This window comes from Vicugna pacos, chromosome 17, assembly GCF_048564905.1.
Source record: "Vicugna pacos chromosome 17, VicPac4, whole genome shotgun sequence".
NCBI classification, from domain to species: Eukaryota; Metazoa; Chordata; class Mammalia; order Artiodactyla; family Camelidae; genus Vicugna; species Vicugna pacos.
Window position 1 is genome coordinate 44,392,947 of NC_133003.1, and position 16,278 is coordinate 44,409,224.

Below are 16,278 nucleotides of genomic sequence, written 5' to 3' on the forward strand. Positions count from 1 at the left end.
GCTCGTTCATCAGTTGTTAAGCTTTAATTCAGTTCATCACAGGAAAAACAATCATGAAAGGGAAGACCACACAAGAAAAAATATATACATGTGGAATATATACATTAAAAGAAGGCTGGTTCAGAGAAAAGCGGTTTTTCTTCTCTTCCTGAATTGCTGCAAAGCCAATTGATCTAAAACATCTGCCCACAATAGATTCCATGTACCAGTACGATTTCCTGGGATCGGCTTTGCTACTGGAGCCTTCTTGTATTAGATTTTTTTTTTTAAGCCACCTGGAGGTGTGTTAGCCACCCATGTATTAAAAATTGATTTTGAGAGAAGAAGTCAGAGTTTTAGAAAGGGTCCTTAATGTTTTCGAAGGATCCTAGACAACAACCCCACACTTTCAGATCTTTGATTTAACTGAAACCCCAGCAGTGAGAGAAATCACTCAGCCCTGCCAGCTCAGCCGTTGTGCTCCGAGAGGGAAGATGCCGCTAGAGTCAGGATGGCCCTGACTTCTTTCTTGAGATCTATGTCGACAAGTGTATGTTTGGCACAGGAGGGAGATTAGTATTAGACAGTACATGCTGGCAATGTTGGGTTTCAGATCAACTGTCCCTGTATCTTGCACAGTCATTTCCAGCAGGTTCAGAGCTGGGTCTCCCCCATCAGGAAGCCAGGCTCTCCACTGCAGGTGTTCCTTGATTTTTTAATCTCAGCTCCAATACCCCCTGAATATCTAAGGTGGACTGATGGCAAGTCCCAAATGGAAGACTCAAAGGTCACCATAAGATAGCTGGGGAAAGTTGTGGACAAGGCAGGGGCTGGGGGGAATAAAACAGTGTTAGCATTTGAATCAGATCACTGTGATTTCTGAAGGCCCCCTCCTTTCCTTCCCAGACGGTCCCTGAGGAATTACAGAACGGCAGAGGCTTTGGTTACGTGGTGGCCTTCCGGCCTTACGGGAAGATGATCTGGATGCTGACCGTGCTGGCCTCAGCCGACGCTTCCAGATACGTGTTCAGAAACGAGAGTGTGCGGCCCTTCTCTCCCTTTGAGGTTAAAGTGGGTGTCTTCAACAATAAAGGAGAAGGCCCTTTCAGCCCCACCACGGTGGTATACTCTGCCGAAGAAGGTAGGATGTTTCTTCAATTCTGAGATGTTGATTTCAGAACGTACAGTCAGTTTAGCACTCTCCTCAGAAACTGAAGGCGTTTCCTGATTTGAGAAAAGTGTCATGTGAGAAATATGATTCATTCCCTACCACCAATCTCTTAGAAAGATAGCAACTCCACTGTCTATAAAAACAAATGATTATCCATGATTAATTCCAGTGCTTGGGACCAGAATCGCAGGTACCATGTGAGATCTTCATGTATACATATTTTTTTTAATTGAAATATCATCAGTTAATAATGTTGTGTCAATTTCTGGTGCACAGCATAATGCTTTAGTCATACACGTACATCCATAGACTCCTTTTCAGATTCTGTTTCATTCTAGGTTACAAGATATTGAAACTCTATATATATTACGTTCAACAGAATTATATTTTGTTTTATGCCTTTAAGTGAATACCAAAATAGAATTTGCATTTCCTCTCACCACTTATGTTTTCATGAGTCCTATAGTGGACTCATAAATTCCTCTTTTATTAACGAGACGGGTAAGTCACAAAGCAACGTGATTGTGCACATCATGCCATTTAGGGGTTCTCATTCATTTCTCCTGCCTTTGTGCTCACCCGGCTCTCAGAATATCATGATCACTAAGTGTTAGCAGAGATTAGGTTCTTGACTCTCCTGCCAGGAAGAATTCAAGAGCAACCCACTGTGAAGCGAAAGCAAGGTTATCTAGAGAGATACGTATTCCGTAGACAGAGTGCAGTACATCTCAGAAGGAAGGGCAGCCCCAGAGCATGGGGTCATCCAGGAAGGTGAGAATGGCCCTAGGAGATACACATTGCATAGTAAAGTGGAAGTAGATTGATTCAGGGAGGTACACCCTCCATCGACAGAGTGGGGCTGTCTCAGAAGGCAAGAGAGGGGGCCCCAGGGTGTGGGGTTGCTAGTTTTTAATGGGCGGGGTAATTTCACATGCTGACAAGTGGGAGGAGGATTCCAGCAACTTTGGGGAAGGTGCAGGGAGTTCCAGGTATTGGGCCCTTGCTCACTTTGGTGCCTTTTAACGTCGGCCTGAGAACTGTCAGGGTGCCTGTAGGTGTGTCATTTAGCAGCTCATCTGTTACAATGAGTGTGTGATGAGGCTCAAGGTCTACTGGAAGTCAGATCTTCCACCATCTTGGGCCGAATTGGTTCTACCCAGTGTGTGTCCTCTCCTCAATTGCTTATTCATTCTTTTGACGGTTGTGCGCTGCCCCCTTCCCTCCTGTTTCATTAAGACTATTCTATGATCATGGAGTCTTTACGCCTTCTCATGCCAGTATCTAGAAGCCTATTCCGATGCAGCAGATAGAGTAATCACTCCTTCCATGCTCACCTGCAGAACCCACGAAACCACCAGCCAGCATCTTTGCCAGAAGTCTTTCTGCAACAGACATTGAAGTCTTCTGGGCCTCCCCCATGGAGAAGAATAGAGGACGGATACAGGGCTACGAGGTAAGCAAGAGACTGGTGCCTTGGTTCTGGGAAAGAGTCCCCACGTCTCAGGGAGAACTCCCCAGACACACTCTGATGGGAAGAAGACCTTGACTCCCCTTTAGAGGTGCTTGTTTTAGAAAACAGTGGTTTCCAGAGGAGCATTAATGGAAGCACTGAGCATTTCACTGTGAGATCCCCCCTCTCCGTGGTACACTCCAGAGACACCTGTCAAAACGCAGGTCGAAGCATGTATAAGATGGTTGACAAAGTGAGCTCTGACTTCTGACACACCCAGGATCACCTGGGCTCAAAACGAGGTGAGGAAAAAGAGAAATGCGCGACCATGGTTACACCAAGTTGCCACCTCGCTGTGAAGCCAAGAACACAAAGGGGGCCTTTTTTACTGTGGAGACTTTCTCAGCGCCTACAAAGCTCTTGGTTCTGAAAGCTCGGCTTAGGACTTGCTATAGAGAAAATTAACTGTGTCTTAAGAACCTTGCATTAAAAAAAGTCACCGGATGACATTGGAAATATCCCCAGTAGGTATGCTGTCCAAGGTCTTCCTTTTGATTTTCTCAGGTTAAATACTGGAGACATGATGACAAGGAAGAAAATGCCAGAAAAATACGAACCATAGGAAATCAGACATCGACCAAAATCACCAACTTAAAAGGCAGCGCTCTGTATCATTTAGCCGTCAAGGCGTATAATTCCGCTGGGACGGGCCCCTCCAGTGCGACGGTCAACGTGACGACCAGAAAGCCACGTAAGGACATTCTTGTTCGGAAATATTTTAGGGATTCATCAAACGTATTCCAAGTTCGTTCCCCATCCCCACCTCCCAGTGATCATTTGCATACTAATTGGTATCATTTTGGAGATGCAGATTTACCTCAGCACTTCAGCTGAACCTTTCCGAATACCATGCAAAATTCATTGCTCTGGAGGACAGAAAGATAAATGTTTTCTCCTCCCTGGGAAGGGCCACTTCTTTGCGCTACAAATGTTAGGCGACCAGCTGAATCTTTTTCCATTTGCAGTGCTGTATCTCGGCAGATTTTAGTGACCTTGAAGACACATATTAGTGCAATAGCCCGTTAAATTGCCTCCACTCTCGAATTCTAGTAAGGAGATATTCCTCAGAATCCATTGAGACTTAATAATCTGTGACTCCGTGTATCTTAATTTTTTTATAGCACCAAGTCAACCCCCCGGAAACATCATATGGAATTCATCGGACTCCAAAATTATCCTGAATTGGGATCAAGTGAAGGCCCTGGATAATGAGTCGGAAGTAAAAGGATACAAAGTGGGTATTTTCCTTTTGGCAAAGGCACCTAATCCTGCTGTCAGTGGGGACAGACCGTCCCCGTGAGCCTCAGGAACGATGTTCTCTCTTTCCCTGACGATGCTCTCGCAGCCTCTTTGGCAGCCTCTGCCCCGCCGGGGCCGGCTCTGAGTTTTATATATAGTCCACGAGCTCTGGACAGAATTTAGAGAATCGCCTAAACTTTGGGCTCAGGCAGAGTCATTCAGAAATATTTAAATACCCTGTGGTTGGGTCTCCAGAAACTCATGATGAACCACATTTTTAACATTTCTGCTGTCAGCTTTGTTTTGTTCTTTTCTTGATTGTATTTTTTTTAATCAGTAGTAGTGATTTCGCAATATTACTAATGATTAATCTTTTTGTCCACATTCCTATTGTTAGGGAGATACATTATATATATATATGGATTTTTTAAAGAAATTCATTTGCCTGATCCTGTAAACTTTAGCCATACTTTAGAGAGCTAGTAAAGAAAACAGCCTTCATGCCACAGTGAAAAGGCATTATAAACATCTTGTTTTGTGTTACTTTTAAACTACACTTGAAGCAGTGCCGGGCAGGCCAAACAAAACTAGTCGGCAGGGTGAATTCACAAGCAGCAGTCTGCCTGTTTTGTGCCGTTTTGGCCCAGAGATGGTGAGAGTGTCGTACTGACGGTGCTGTCAGGCACTCATCACAGAACCCGGGACTGTGGGACGGTAAAGCCGGAGCTGGCATCGCGAGTTGACATAGTTGGTGGGAGAGCCTTGGGTGATGTGTGTGACATAGTTGGCGGGAGAGCCTTGGGTGACGTGATTAGAAAGCCTCCTTGCCTGGGACTAGCTTTCCTTCATCCGCATGACACAGTGGCTTGTATTCTGCCAGCAGAGAAGCATTCCCGCAGAACCAATCTTCAGACCTTTCACTGGGTCACTTTTTAACAGCAAACTTTTCTGGAAAGGTCTTCAAACAACCACATTCTGGTCCTCTAATCGCTATGTGACTTTTGGTAAATCACTGAACCTCTCTGGGGCTGCATTTCTCTTTTACTAAAGGAGAAATCTTCTGGTATCTTCCTTTTCCTCAGAGCCTTTGCGCCTCTATTCTATCTCCCTGGGACCTGCCACAAGTTAAGTCCGCATCCTTTATCAGCCACTCATCTTTCAGGTCTGAGATTAGAAGCCTCCTCTGGTGGCCAGAGCTCTCTCTATTTGCCAGCTTTCTCAGAGTACTTCCCATCCTCTTGGGTAACTGATCTGCTAATGACTTATTGTGAACCCCTGGGCTGTGGGTCTCCAGAACACGGTACCTGAATCAGCACCAAGGTTTTCTCCGGCCAAGGATGCATTCGCTATGGTGATATTAGAAGGAAGTCTTCATTTCCTGAACTCTTAAATCATTAGCCTCTTACGGTGAGATAATGTGAAAGAGCTCATCTGATCAGTCTTAGCCAGGACAAGAGAGACAGGGGGTCGGGTAGGCTGGAAGATGAAAGAGGAAAGAGTAGACTCAAACGAAGCAAAGACAGAAGAAGGAGTGAAGACAGCTCTTGCAACTTCGGGGTCTGACCCAGGCTAACACTGCCAGGACTTTGATCATCACATGAAAGAGATGCAGATACAATCTGGGCCGAATTAATTTAACCAAACCAAGGGAGAGAGTGGGGGGAAAAAAAAGACCCAGAAGAGAGAGAGTCTTTCTCCCCACTTCTAGTTCTATTAGAACAGAGAAAACACACACACACAAAATAAAAGTTTAGAAAGTTTTAGGAGTTCTTGAGTAGGGGCACGAGTTCCATGAGTGAACTTTTTACTAGGTTTTAAATTCATGTTGAAGCTGGTGCTGAAATAAAACTGAAAGGCCGGGAGCTCCCTGGGGTATTTCAGGCAACCAAGCAAAATGGTAGCTGGAGACCCCGGAGCTCAGCCAGCCGGAGCCCTTCACTTCACAGATGCGAGAACTGAAGGCCGCCGAGTAAAGTGACTTGGAGTGCCCTCAGCTTTCACGAGGCAGGGATCTATGAGCAAGCTGAAGTTTGCTTCCGTGAACCAAGTCTGAGAGATTAGAGGCATTTTTAGAAGAAAAATTGGGAAATGAGTTTTGTCTAGTCGCTATGTCTTCGTTCTACTGCTCCTCTCAGAAACTCTTGTGTGACCTTGTCTGGGTAGCACCTTTCCAAGAAGGCCCTTCTATATATATATTTTTAACTCAACAGATGCTTTTGCGGACTGGAGAGTCAGTGGAGCAGCACTGAAGCGGGCAGGTGTGGTGGAATAAAGAAAACAAGACCAACACGGGGGCATTCACTGCCCAGGGAAGAACTGAGGCTTCACGTAGGATTGGGGAAACTTTCTTTCTGTAGAACTAGAATGAAACATTGGAACAAAGGACGCCTGGAGAACATAGAAACTTCCAGATGTGAGCAACAGATCAGATAATAGAAGCTATTTTGGGGGGGCTGGGTAAAAAAAAATCCAAAATGTATGTATTTAATATATTCATCACAAGAGCCCAAACAGAGGCTTAATTTTTAAAACAGAAACAAAACAAAAATGATACCACAGCTCAGATACAGAGTCCTATCCAGAAATCAAAGAAAGGGCAGATCACATAAGGGGGAAAAAATCATAACACAGGGAGACCCATGGATATAGGTTTTTTCCCCCAAAATATGATGTATCATGTTGATTCATTGTATCTTATAAATATCTAAAGTGTATCTATGAAAAATACAGTGGCACTTCCAAATTGGGAATTCCATGCCTCAGGAAGCATCCTGATGGGCGGGTACCAAATGTGTGAGATGCTGCAGGATCCACCTGTGCTGACAGTAGAGGAAAGAGGAGTAACAGGGTTAGACCAGATGGTAGGAAAGGGCCCTTTCTGAGTTCTTCTTGATTTCCAGTTCAATCCCTTCCCTTCTCTTTAGGGCTGGGACTGGAGGAGCCAGACTCCCTATACATCCCCGTTTAGATCCCAAGGAATCTGACTGTAACTGGTTATAGATACTGAAGTGCTACATATACAGTGTAAATGTTCAGGGATATATAGTTTTGTAAAAATTAGACGTGTGTCTATTTTTTGCTTTTTCACCTAAATTGTCTAGATTTCTGCTTGGGGTTTCTGCTTGGGTAAGCAGTCTTAAAAAAAAGTTGACTTGAGAAAGTTTTAAGTCCTAGAATATTCTTTCAGCACAAAGCATCAAGCTATTTTAGGACCCTTGTGCTAAAAAGAGAATGTGTGGTTTCAGTGTCACAAACTAAACTGTCTTCAGAGCCAGGCAGGTTACATAAATGGGTTGACTCAGTCCTTTCAACAAATACTGTCAATACATGTACCCAACGCTGTTCTAATTAATTTTAACTTGATAATGACCCATGAAGTAGGTGCAGTTATTAGCCTGAGTTTTATAGGTAAAGAGCTTATGGCACAGAGTTTAGTGACTTGCCTACTTCACATAGCTAGTATTTTCTTTCACAGATCTATTGAGATACCACTGACATATAACATTGTGCAAGTTTAAGGTATACACGTGTTGATTTGATGCATTTATAGATGGCAAAATGATCACTCCATATCAGTTGCTAACACCTGTATCCCATCACATAGTTACCATTTCTTATTTGTGGAGAGCACATTTTCGATTTTCTCTCTTGGCAACATTCAAGCATACGATAGAGCATTATTAACAAAGCTAGTGTATTGAAGACCTGGGATCTGAATATAGGCAGTGTGGATCCGGAGTCCCACCTTTTAGCCACTCAGCTCTTCTGCCTGCCAGCAATATCAAGTGGTAATGAAGTACTACCAAGAGAAATAACTCAGAGTGAGGGGGAACAGACAGTGCCATGGACTAGATAGAAGAGGTTATTTTAAGTAAAGACCCGGAAAAGCCTCTATCAAGAGATGACATTCCAGTTGGGCCATGAAAAAAGGAGGGAGTAAGATAGGCAGCTCTCTGGGAAAGAATGTTCCAAGAATAGTGTGCAGAATGTGCAAAGGTCCTGAGGTAAGCACATGCCAGTGTGACACAATAGGAAGTGTTGGAGACTGTGATCAGCTGCAGAGTTTGTGATTATCCAGAATAAGCAGTAGCTTCTCAGCTTCACCCAGTTGTTGCCAGACAGGCATGTAGACCAGTGTGATCATATCTTCCAGTTTTTAGTAGAGCCCAAAATTTTATCACGTGCAGTTTCTTGGCTTTTAAATGTTGACATCAAATTTTTTTTAAAAAGTAAGTATCCAATAGTTAAAATATATAGGCCAAATGTGACCCATGGGCCACCAGCTTTCTATTGTCTAACCCCCTTGTTTTGCTTTTATGAAGACAGAGACCAGAGAGGGAAAGCAATTTGCCCACAGTCACACAGATGGTGGCCAAGCTAGACTTAGTTAAGAAAATAGGCTATGAACCTAGACTGTCTGTGTTTGAATGCTGGGTTCCCACTTACCATGAGACCCTGAGCACATTGCTTAACACCTTCAGGTCTCAGATTCCTCATCTTTAAAATCAGAATAATGACAGTGACTACCTGGAGAAGTAATCTGCATTAGCACGTAGAATATACAGTGTTCGAACACGTAGTAAGCAGTCAGTAATGTTGGCTTCTATTACCATTATTCCCACAAATTCACTCTTTCTCCTTGTCTTCCACCCAGGATTATGTGAAATGTAAGCATATCCTTCAAGTCAATCAGCTGAACCCAGTGTTTGATGCAAATAAAGGTTTTACAGGCCTGGATTTAGAGGCCACAGCACTCCCCAGCATTACAAGGCTGATAAGCAGTGCTGATAAAAAGGGCTGGTTTTTTTTCCCTAGAAGTGTTCCTTTTGGATTTTTATTTGAAACTAGTTGAACTCTGTGCTCTGGCAAGGCCCAGAGGTAAATCAAAGAAGCAATTTCTTCCTCAAAGCCAGATGTGTCCTTGCATCCCATCAGCCAGCTCAGTTCCTGAAGGGCTGGGATGAGATGCTTTGGCAGACCTGAAGGTGCCGCAGGATTTACTTTCGCCTGGTCATTACTGAGCGGGCGCTGAGGCTGATACCTCGGACGCTCCCGAGAAGGCAGGGGGATGCTTATGAATCTTTCCACCTTAAGGAAATTGTGTTTTCCACCTTGTATTTGAGAGATATAAAGAAAGGTGATGAAATGCCAGGGAATAAATGGGATCTAAACCAGCTTAAGGGGATTTTATGAATTTCACTTGTTTTTGGTTTTTCTTGCAGTAGTACAGTGACCCTATGTCTCTGACATCAGCAAATCAGAATTTAAAGTGGGTCTCAGGGAAAGATGAGCCAGTTTTGTGGTTCTCAAAGTGTGGTCCCTGGGCCAGAGGCAAGGGTATTACCTGGGAACTGGTTAGAAATGCAGACTTGTCAAGTCCTACCTCAAACCTCTGAATTCAGAAATCCTGGGGTGGGGCCCAGCGATCTGAGTTTTAATCAGCCCCCCAGGCCATTCTGATGCATGCTTAAGTTTGAGAGCCTTGATCTAATTCATGAGTCCCAGCCCACATTAGCATCCCCTGAAGATCTTTTCTTTAAAAAGCACCAAAGCCGGGACCCTACAGAGTCCCAGGAGGGCTGGCGCTGGGCTAGGGCACAATGTTCCAGCTCCACGCTGTAGCCACGAGGAGCCACGTGGAGCCGGGTATTTCTCTATTGTGGGGACCGTCCTCTGCGTGACAGGATGTTTCACAGTGACTCGGGCCACTCCACCTACTCCCAACACCAGTAGCGCCAGAAATGTCTACAGGCATTGCCAAGTGCCCCCTGGGGGCAGAACTGCTTCTCCCCACTCCCACCCCTGTTGAGAACCGATGGACTAGAGCATCAGTATTCTTACAAGCTCCCCAAGTGCTTCTAACATTCCGTCAGGAGCCAGAATGACAGATCTCTCCCAGCTGGATCTTTTTTATTGTCGGGAGAAACGAATGAGTTCTGGTGAGTTAAGGGCGCGTTGAGGAACGTTCATCTGGCCACCTGCCAGCTCTGGGCCTCAGTTTCCTCATCTGTGGAAAGGAATAATAATGCCTGTCTTGTCAGATTGTTGTGACGATTACGTATGGTTCTGTCAGTAAAGTGCCCAGTTCATAGTAAACGTCAGGAAGTGTTTGTGGAGTCAGTCTCTTCACAGTTGTTATATCCAAATAGATGCACTTACCTGGCCAGACCTTGACAGTGGTCCTGATCGGAGAGGGCAATGAGCTGAGTGGGCGGTGCCAGGCGATGAGTGTGTTTTCAGCCGAGCTGGTTGGCCATCTCCTCAAATGAACTACCACCCGAGACTCAGACCCAGCGGAGACCCAGAGGAGTGGCCCTGCTGAAGCTACAGACACTTCTATGGTGACGGCGAATGCACAGAACCTTCCCTCTCTTCTCTGTTGCTCAAAAACAGGTCCCAGTGTGAGGAGAAAAGAGGGCTGCTGCCCTTGCCCTTCACAGACCCTCCCCCTGTGCTGAAGCACCCTCTCTCCCAAGGATTCAGGATGGTGATAACTTATCCCGTCTGCCTTGCGCTTCTAACCTTTGCTAAGTGTGTTTTCATCTCTTGTTCGCTTTAAGCCTCCATAGATACTATTTCTTCCACCAGACCCTTCATTATATCCCATTCTGTGCAACCTTGAAAATATCCCAGAAAGGTGGATATTATCGTCCCCATTTTATAGAAGAGGGAAATGAGGCTCAGAGAGGTAAAGTAAGTGGACCACGGTCACACAGCAGCCAAGTCTCTTATGCCAAAGACCCTCATGTGTAACTGAGCTCTCTACATTCACCTTTTCCAGGTGTGTTAACCGAGCTTCCCCAGGTCATGTGAGGCCGCTCAGCACGTTTAGACTGAGAGGGTGCCGGAGCCTTTAAACTCTTTCTTCATGATGAAATAAATGGTAGCTGCAGACATGTCTCTCACTATAAATGAGTCTTCCAGACGCACGTGGGCAGCCTGACATCCTCGCGTCCCTGCCTTTCACTGGTGCCCGGAGGTGAAAGCAAATGGATGCTCTAGCTCTGGGGCCTCTGTGAGGACAGCAGGTGACACCTGTGCGTTCTGTATTGGCAGGTCTTGTACAGGTGGAACAGACAGAGCAGCACATCTGTCATTGAAACAAATCAAACATCGGTGGAGCTTTCTTTGCCTTTTGATGAAGATTACATCATAGAAATTAAGCCATTCAGTGATGGAGGAGATGGCAGCAGCAGCGAACAAATTCGAATTCCAAAGATATCAAGTAAGAATGTCTTTTTCTCCCTCCCTTCTCCGTGTCTGCCTCACCTCCTAAGCCTGCCGGTGAGTCAGGAATTGGACGACATTAAGCCCGCAAATAAAGATGGATAAAACCACTTCCTTCCTCAGACCCTGATGTTTGCCCATCACAGGTAGTTTCATGCAAAAGACAGTTTGATTCGCTTGGACTGATTCAATCAACTGTCAATCACTCAAACACCAGATTAGAGCAGCCCCAGATCCATCACCCAGGTTTTTCCATGGGGACCGATGTGGTTTGCATCTATAATAACCCCCAGATTATAGCTTCAGACGTTAAAAGCATGACTCAGGCGGAACAAGCAAATAATTCTTTCAAATGCTGTAGAAGCCTGTTCTTGTGACGCCATGGAATTTAACGTCTTTGGCTGAAACTATTTTGGACTCGACACTGTTTTGAATGTGGCCATGTAACATACACATAAATGCACATGTCCACGAATAGTTAAGATCATCTTTGTTAACAAAGACTGTTGAGTCGTGCATGAGAGTCTTTTTTGAGGTAAAAGCAGTCAACCCTGTTTTTCAAATACTATGTTTATAAACATCTCAGCAGCATATTATTTTTGTTGTTGCTGTATGACTTCATGTATTTGAAATTTTTAGAAAACCACGTCCAGAGAGACAAGGTAGTGGCTGGTAGTGATGGCCGGTGGTATTAACTGGCTTCAGGAGTCCAAGGTTTCCTTCCGGGGTGATGAAAAATTCTGGAACTAGATACTGGTGCTGGTTACACAACGTGGGAGTGTACTTAATGCCACTGAATCGTACACTTTAAAATGGTTAAAATGGTCACTTTTATATTATGTGTATTTTACCACAATAATAATTTTGAAAAGATTGGGGTTATATTTCTAAGTGTAGATTTTCATTGGCCTTTGTTTTGAACAATCTGGAGATAAGGGGTTCGCTGAAGGACAGAGAAATTTTCAAGCTGTCAGTGGAGGTACAGTATTTTAAATTGTGGTCAGAATCCTCACCACAGAGCTTCAGCCCCTGCTAAGAGTCCATCACATGACACTTCAGATGAGTTAAAGGTCCAGTATGTCTTGCTGATACCAAGTCATAGCAGAGCATCCCCTAAACACTTTTAATTGCATCTATAAAACGTGGGTGCCTCAAATGAGAACAGAAAATGTTCCTGCGTCATTTCACCCTGCTTCTGAAGAAGCACCTGTTAATGTTAATGGATAGAAATGACTTCAGGTGGGAAAGCAAGGCTGCACTAAGACCTGCTCTGATTTCCGGAGTGGTTTGCCAGTGTCCAGGTGATGTTTGTATTTAATGCACCTTTTTTTGCATACACACACTATAGGCATTTTTGTCTTTTAAAGCACTGGGGAGAATTGGTTCCTACACCTCATTAGAGGAATCTGTCCCCATCTGTTGAAAGGAATCAGGTTTATAGTGAGATGTGGAAGTAATCTCCAGGCCACGAAAAACACAAGATTGGAGTTTGTTTTGGGGGTTAATTTATCTCACTTTTAAAAAATCTGACTTCATACTTGCTTATCATTTGCAAGGATTTTTTTTTTTAGACTGATTGGTGATTCTTGGTTTAATTCATTAGAAAAACATATTTTAAGCAATTGTATTGGTCTAATTATTAGCCAATAGGGATGTAACTGAGAGCAAAACCATCTCTTTCTCAAGAGATTTGCTACTTTGTTGGTGAGAGATCTTACAATCTGGAAGAAACTTCAAATGACAGTTGTAACCTCTTACAGTGAAAAATACAAGACCTATAAGAAGTTTGAAAAGGATTGAGATTGTTTTGTTGGGAAAAAAAAAAGAGGTATATTTAGGCAGACATGGGTTCGAATCCCAGTTCGGCTGTTTACTAACAGGGTAATCTTAGACTTATCTCCCTTCTCTGGGCCCCAGTTTCCTTATCTGTTAAGCGCTGTGACAGAAGCCCTGGGACCTCGCGCCCCTTTGCGGGTGGGCTGCGTGGATGCTGAGTGAACATCTTCTCTCTTTCCAGATGCCTATGCACGAGGGGCAGGGCCGTCCACTTCCAATGCCTGCACGCTATCGGCCATCAGTACCATCATGATTTCTCTCACAGCCAGGTCCAGTTTATGACAAATGTTACGTAAAGGACTCGCTCTTTATAATATAAGCAACATTTAGCTAGTTGTTTTGAAGACACCCAGTACTAAGTAATATTGTTGTTCAAGTACATCTTATTACTGGAAAAAAAATGTTTTTTGCTTCTTTAGGAATGGCATTATACAGTACTTCCTCAAAGCAAATCTAGCTTTGTCTGAAGTTTCTTTGGAAACTCTGCAGTGCACTGAAGACATCTGTAATATGATGTTACCAAAGCAGTTTACATATGTCCCTATATGCATATTTTTTATTATATATTTAGTGTTTTATAGAATTTTTTAAAGTTAACATGAAATGTAGATATTAATTTTTTTTCCTCTGCTGTAAAATGCTCTGGGCAACACGATCATATGATTATTATTTGGAAATATTTCCTTTAAAGACAGAGTTTGAAACTCATGTTGGTAAATAAATTGCAAATTACTTGTACAGTTCTACAAGGGTCTCGTGGCAGGACAGCTGAAGACTTGGTCTGTAACTCAAGGCTGCCGTCTGTGAATGAGTCTTTGGAACGGCTGGTGCACGGAATCACGTCGTTTTGACATGTACCATATGTTTTCCCGCCCTGTTGTGAATTTTGTTGTTCAGTACAATTTGAGATGGTTTTAGGAATGGCTGCAATCGCAACACCTAAACTAACTGCCCCAGAGGTACCTTGTGCAATACTCCCATCCCTGAATTTAGCATTGTACGGTAAGACTTTCTTTTCCCTCAGCTAAGTTAGCTAGCATCGTCTTTGTAGTAGCATTATCTTAGCCATTACATTTGAAGTTACGTATCCTGTAGTAACATAGACCACGAGTTACTATAGTCAGCCAAGTCTTTCAAAGGGTAAAAGATCATTTTACTATCTTTAAATGTATCTGTTTTGAATGCACATTTTACAAAAAAAGAGAATTCTCTGTTGATGGATTCGTTAACTTCTTTACAAAATTTCTTATATATGTGTATCTCTTTAATAATAGAGCCCTGCTTTTGAAGCAAAATTATGTGTGGAGTCTGACAGGTTTCTCCTATTTCAGCAAATTGTTGCCAGAAAGAATTTTTTTCATGACTCTATAAAAGATCTTTAGTACAATTGTATGGTATCTTGACGACTCTCTCATTTTGCAATAGGTAGCCTTGTTGCTTTATAAGTTTTCTCTTCTACGTCTTAAAATCACACATTGGAAAGTGACAATATCTGTGTTCTTATGAAAAGAACCCTTTGTTATAACAGGGGAGGTTTTGTAAGCTGACACTAGTGGCACCGTGCATATCAAAGGCCATGAAATTTTCTAGAAAAATTTTCATGAGTAAGCACGCTGCCACCTTTTCTTCTTTCTCAAAGAGCTCCAATTTGCCTGGAATTTGTCATTTTTGCTTACAAATACCGTAAGTTAACTTTTCAACCTTCTAGCTCTATTTATCCAATCAAGTCATGATCAGGATTCCACTTGTGTAAAAACTAGGGTGGTAACTGGGGAAAAAAAATATTGTCAGTATTTCAAGCTGTGTTCCTTTCTTATTCTGATATGATTACTTCTATGTTAAAAGAAAACAAGATTTAAAATCACACGCACAAAAAAAAAATCAACAAAGTAATAAAATGAATGAAAAAAAGATGATACCCCAGTTAGTTCCCAACCCCAGTGTAAATGATATTTACCAGTGATCTAGCATATGTAATCTTTTTTTAAAGGTATTGTTAATAAATATTCTGTCATTTGTAAAGATACTTGTCTTTTGGGAGCATTCTTCCTGCCTGCCTTCAGGGAATTTGTCAGCTCACCCTTGTGCTAGTTGTAATTTAAGGTCACAGAGGGACTCAAAACTCTCTCGCTGTGATCCAAAGCTAGATGACCCAGAGGTATTCCTTTGGAACTGACAACCCCGAAGATACCACTGCAAACCCTCTTTGGAAGTAGAGAGGGACAAAAATCCACAAATAAAGATCCTGAAGATCAGACTTGAATATTTCCTCTAGATTAGTTAAATGTTTTCTGGATTTAATCTAAAGATACCTGTTGTTTTAAGGTATCCCCAACCCTGTAGCTAAAAGGATAAAATCCAAACTTGATTGGATTTAATCTAATAACAACTTAACTTTCTACCCAGCCACACGGAGCCCTCACTGGCCCCTAAACACTGCTTGCTTTTGGTCTCACCTCTGTGCCTTTTGGGCATGTGGCTGCCTCTTCTTGAAATACCCCTCACTCTTCTTTATCGCCCGAATACCGACTGACCTAGGGTAGCTCCAGCCCCAGCTTGTCTGTGGAAACCTCCCACACTCCAGCCCTTGGTGACATCCTGCCTCCAAATTAGCTGCAGGCCCTGTTGATGCCCCTCATCTAGTAATCAATCAGGTACTACTTTTGAAACTCTCTTGTACTGTTATCTTGCATTTTAACTTAACTCCTGTATTGTTACTCAATTTTCCTTGTATGTATGCCTTGTCTTCCCAACTAGATTGTAAGCTCCTTGAGGGCAGGGACTTTGGTCTTATCTTCCATGTACTCTCCATAGTGCCTAGCACAGTGCCTTGCAATAAATAATCATTGATTAATTGATCGAAGGGGTCTTTGCAGTAGCATTTTGCATCAGTTGCCTGCCTGTGTGCCCCAGGGAACCAACCAGGGAAGACCATGTCACTATTTTTGCAAGATGGTGGAAAGTATTCAGGAGGCTTTGCTTCTTACTTTATGCCTTGAAAAAGTCCTTTACTCTCCCAGCTTCATCATCTGATAAATGAGGCCCTGGACAGCTGAGTCTGACTGAGCTCAAGGTAATTTTTACAAGTGCCCGTTGGCACCTTCACCCAAATGTGTCTGATCTATTAGTTTCCATGGTTGTTGCAGGTTAGGCTCTCTGGCTGCAAGCAACTGAAACAACTCTGGCTAACCTGAGCAAATGTGAAGGAATGACACAGGTTAGGGGACCTTGATCACACCAAGCCTGTACTCCGAGGGGAGGGATCGTTTAATAAAGGAAAAATTGAGATGATGTTTCCAGAAGATGGGATAATAAA

General features: G+C 43.3%; 1 protein-coding gene across 4 annotated transcripts in view; it reads left to right on the forward strand.

The window, feature by feature from the left end:
• CNTN4 (contactin 4) overlaps positions 1 to 15,816 on the forward strand; it is an 809,034-nt gene extending 793,218 nt beyond the window's left edge. For all 4 annotated transcript variants that reach the window (XM_072941737.1, XM_072941736.1, XM_072941738.1 and 1 more), the window contains 6 exons: positions 886 to 1,120; positions 2,491 to 2,603; positions 3,165 to 3,351; positions 3,782 to 3,894; positions 10,956 to 11,124; positions 13,144 to 15,816. In XM_072941737.1, the coding sequence (XP_072797838.1) occupies positions 886 to 1,120; positions 2,491 to 2,603; positions 3,165 to 3,351; positions 3,782 to 3,894; positions 10,956 to 11,124; positions 13,144 to 13,244 (918 nt within the window). In that variant the 3' untranslated portion in view covers positions 13,245 to 15,816. The remainder of the gene's footprint in view (positions 1 to 885; positions 1,121 to 2,490; positions 2,604 to 3,164; positions 3,352 to 3,781; positions 3,895 to 10,955; positions 11,125 to 13,143) is intronic.
• Positions 15,817 to 16,278: the final 462 nt, after the last annotated feature.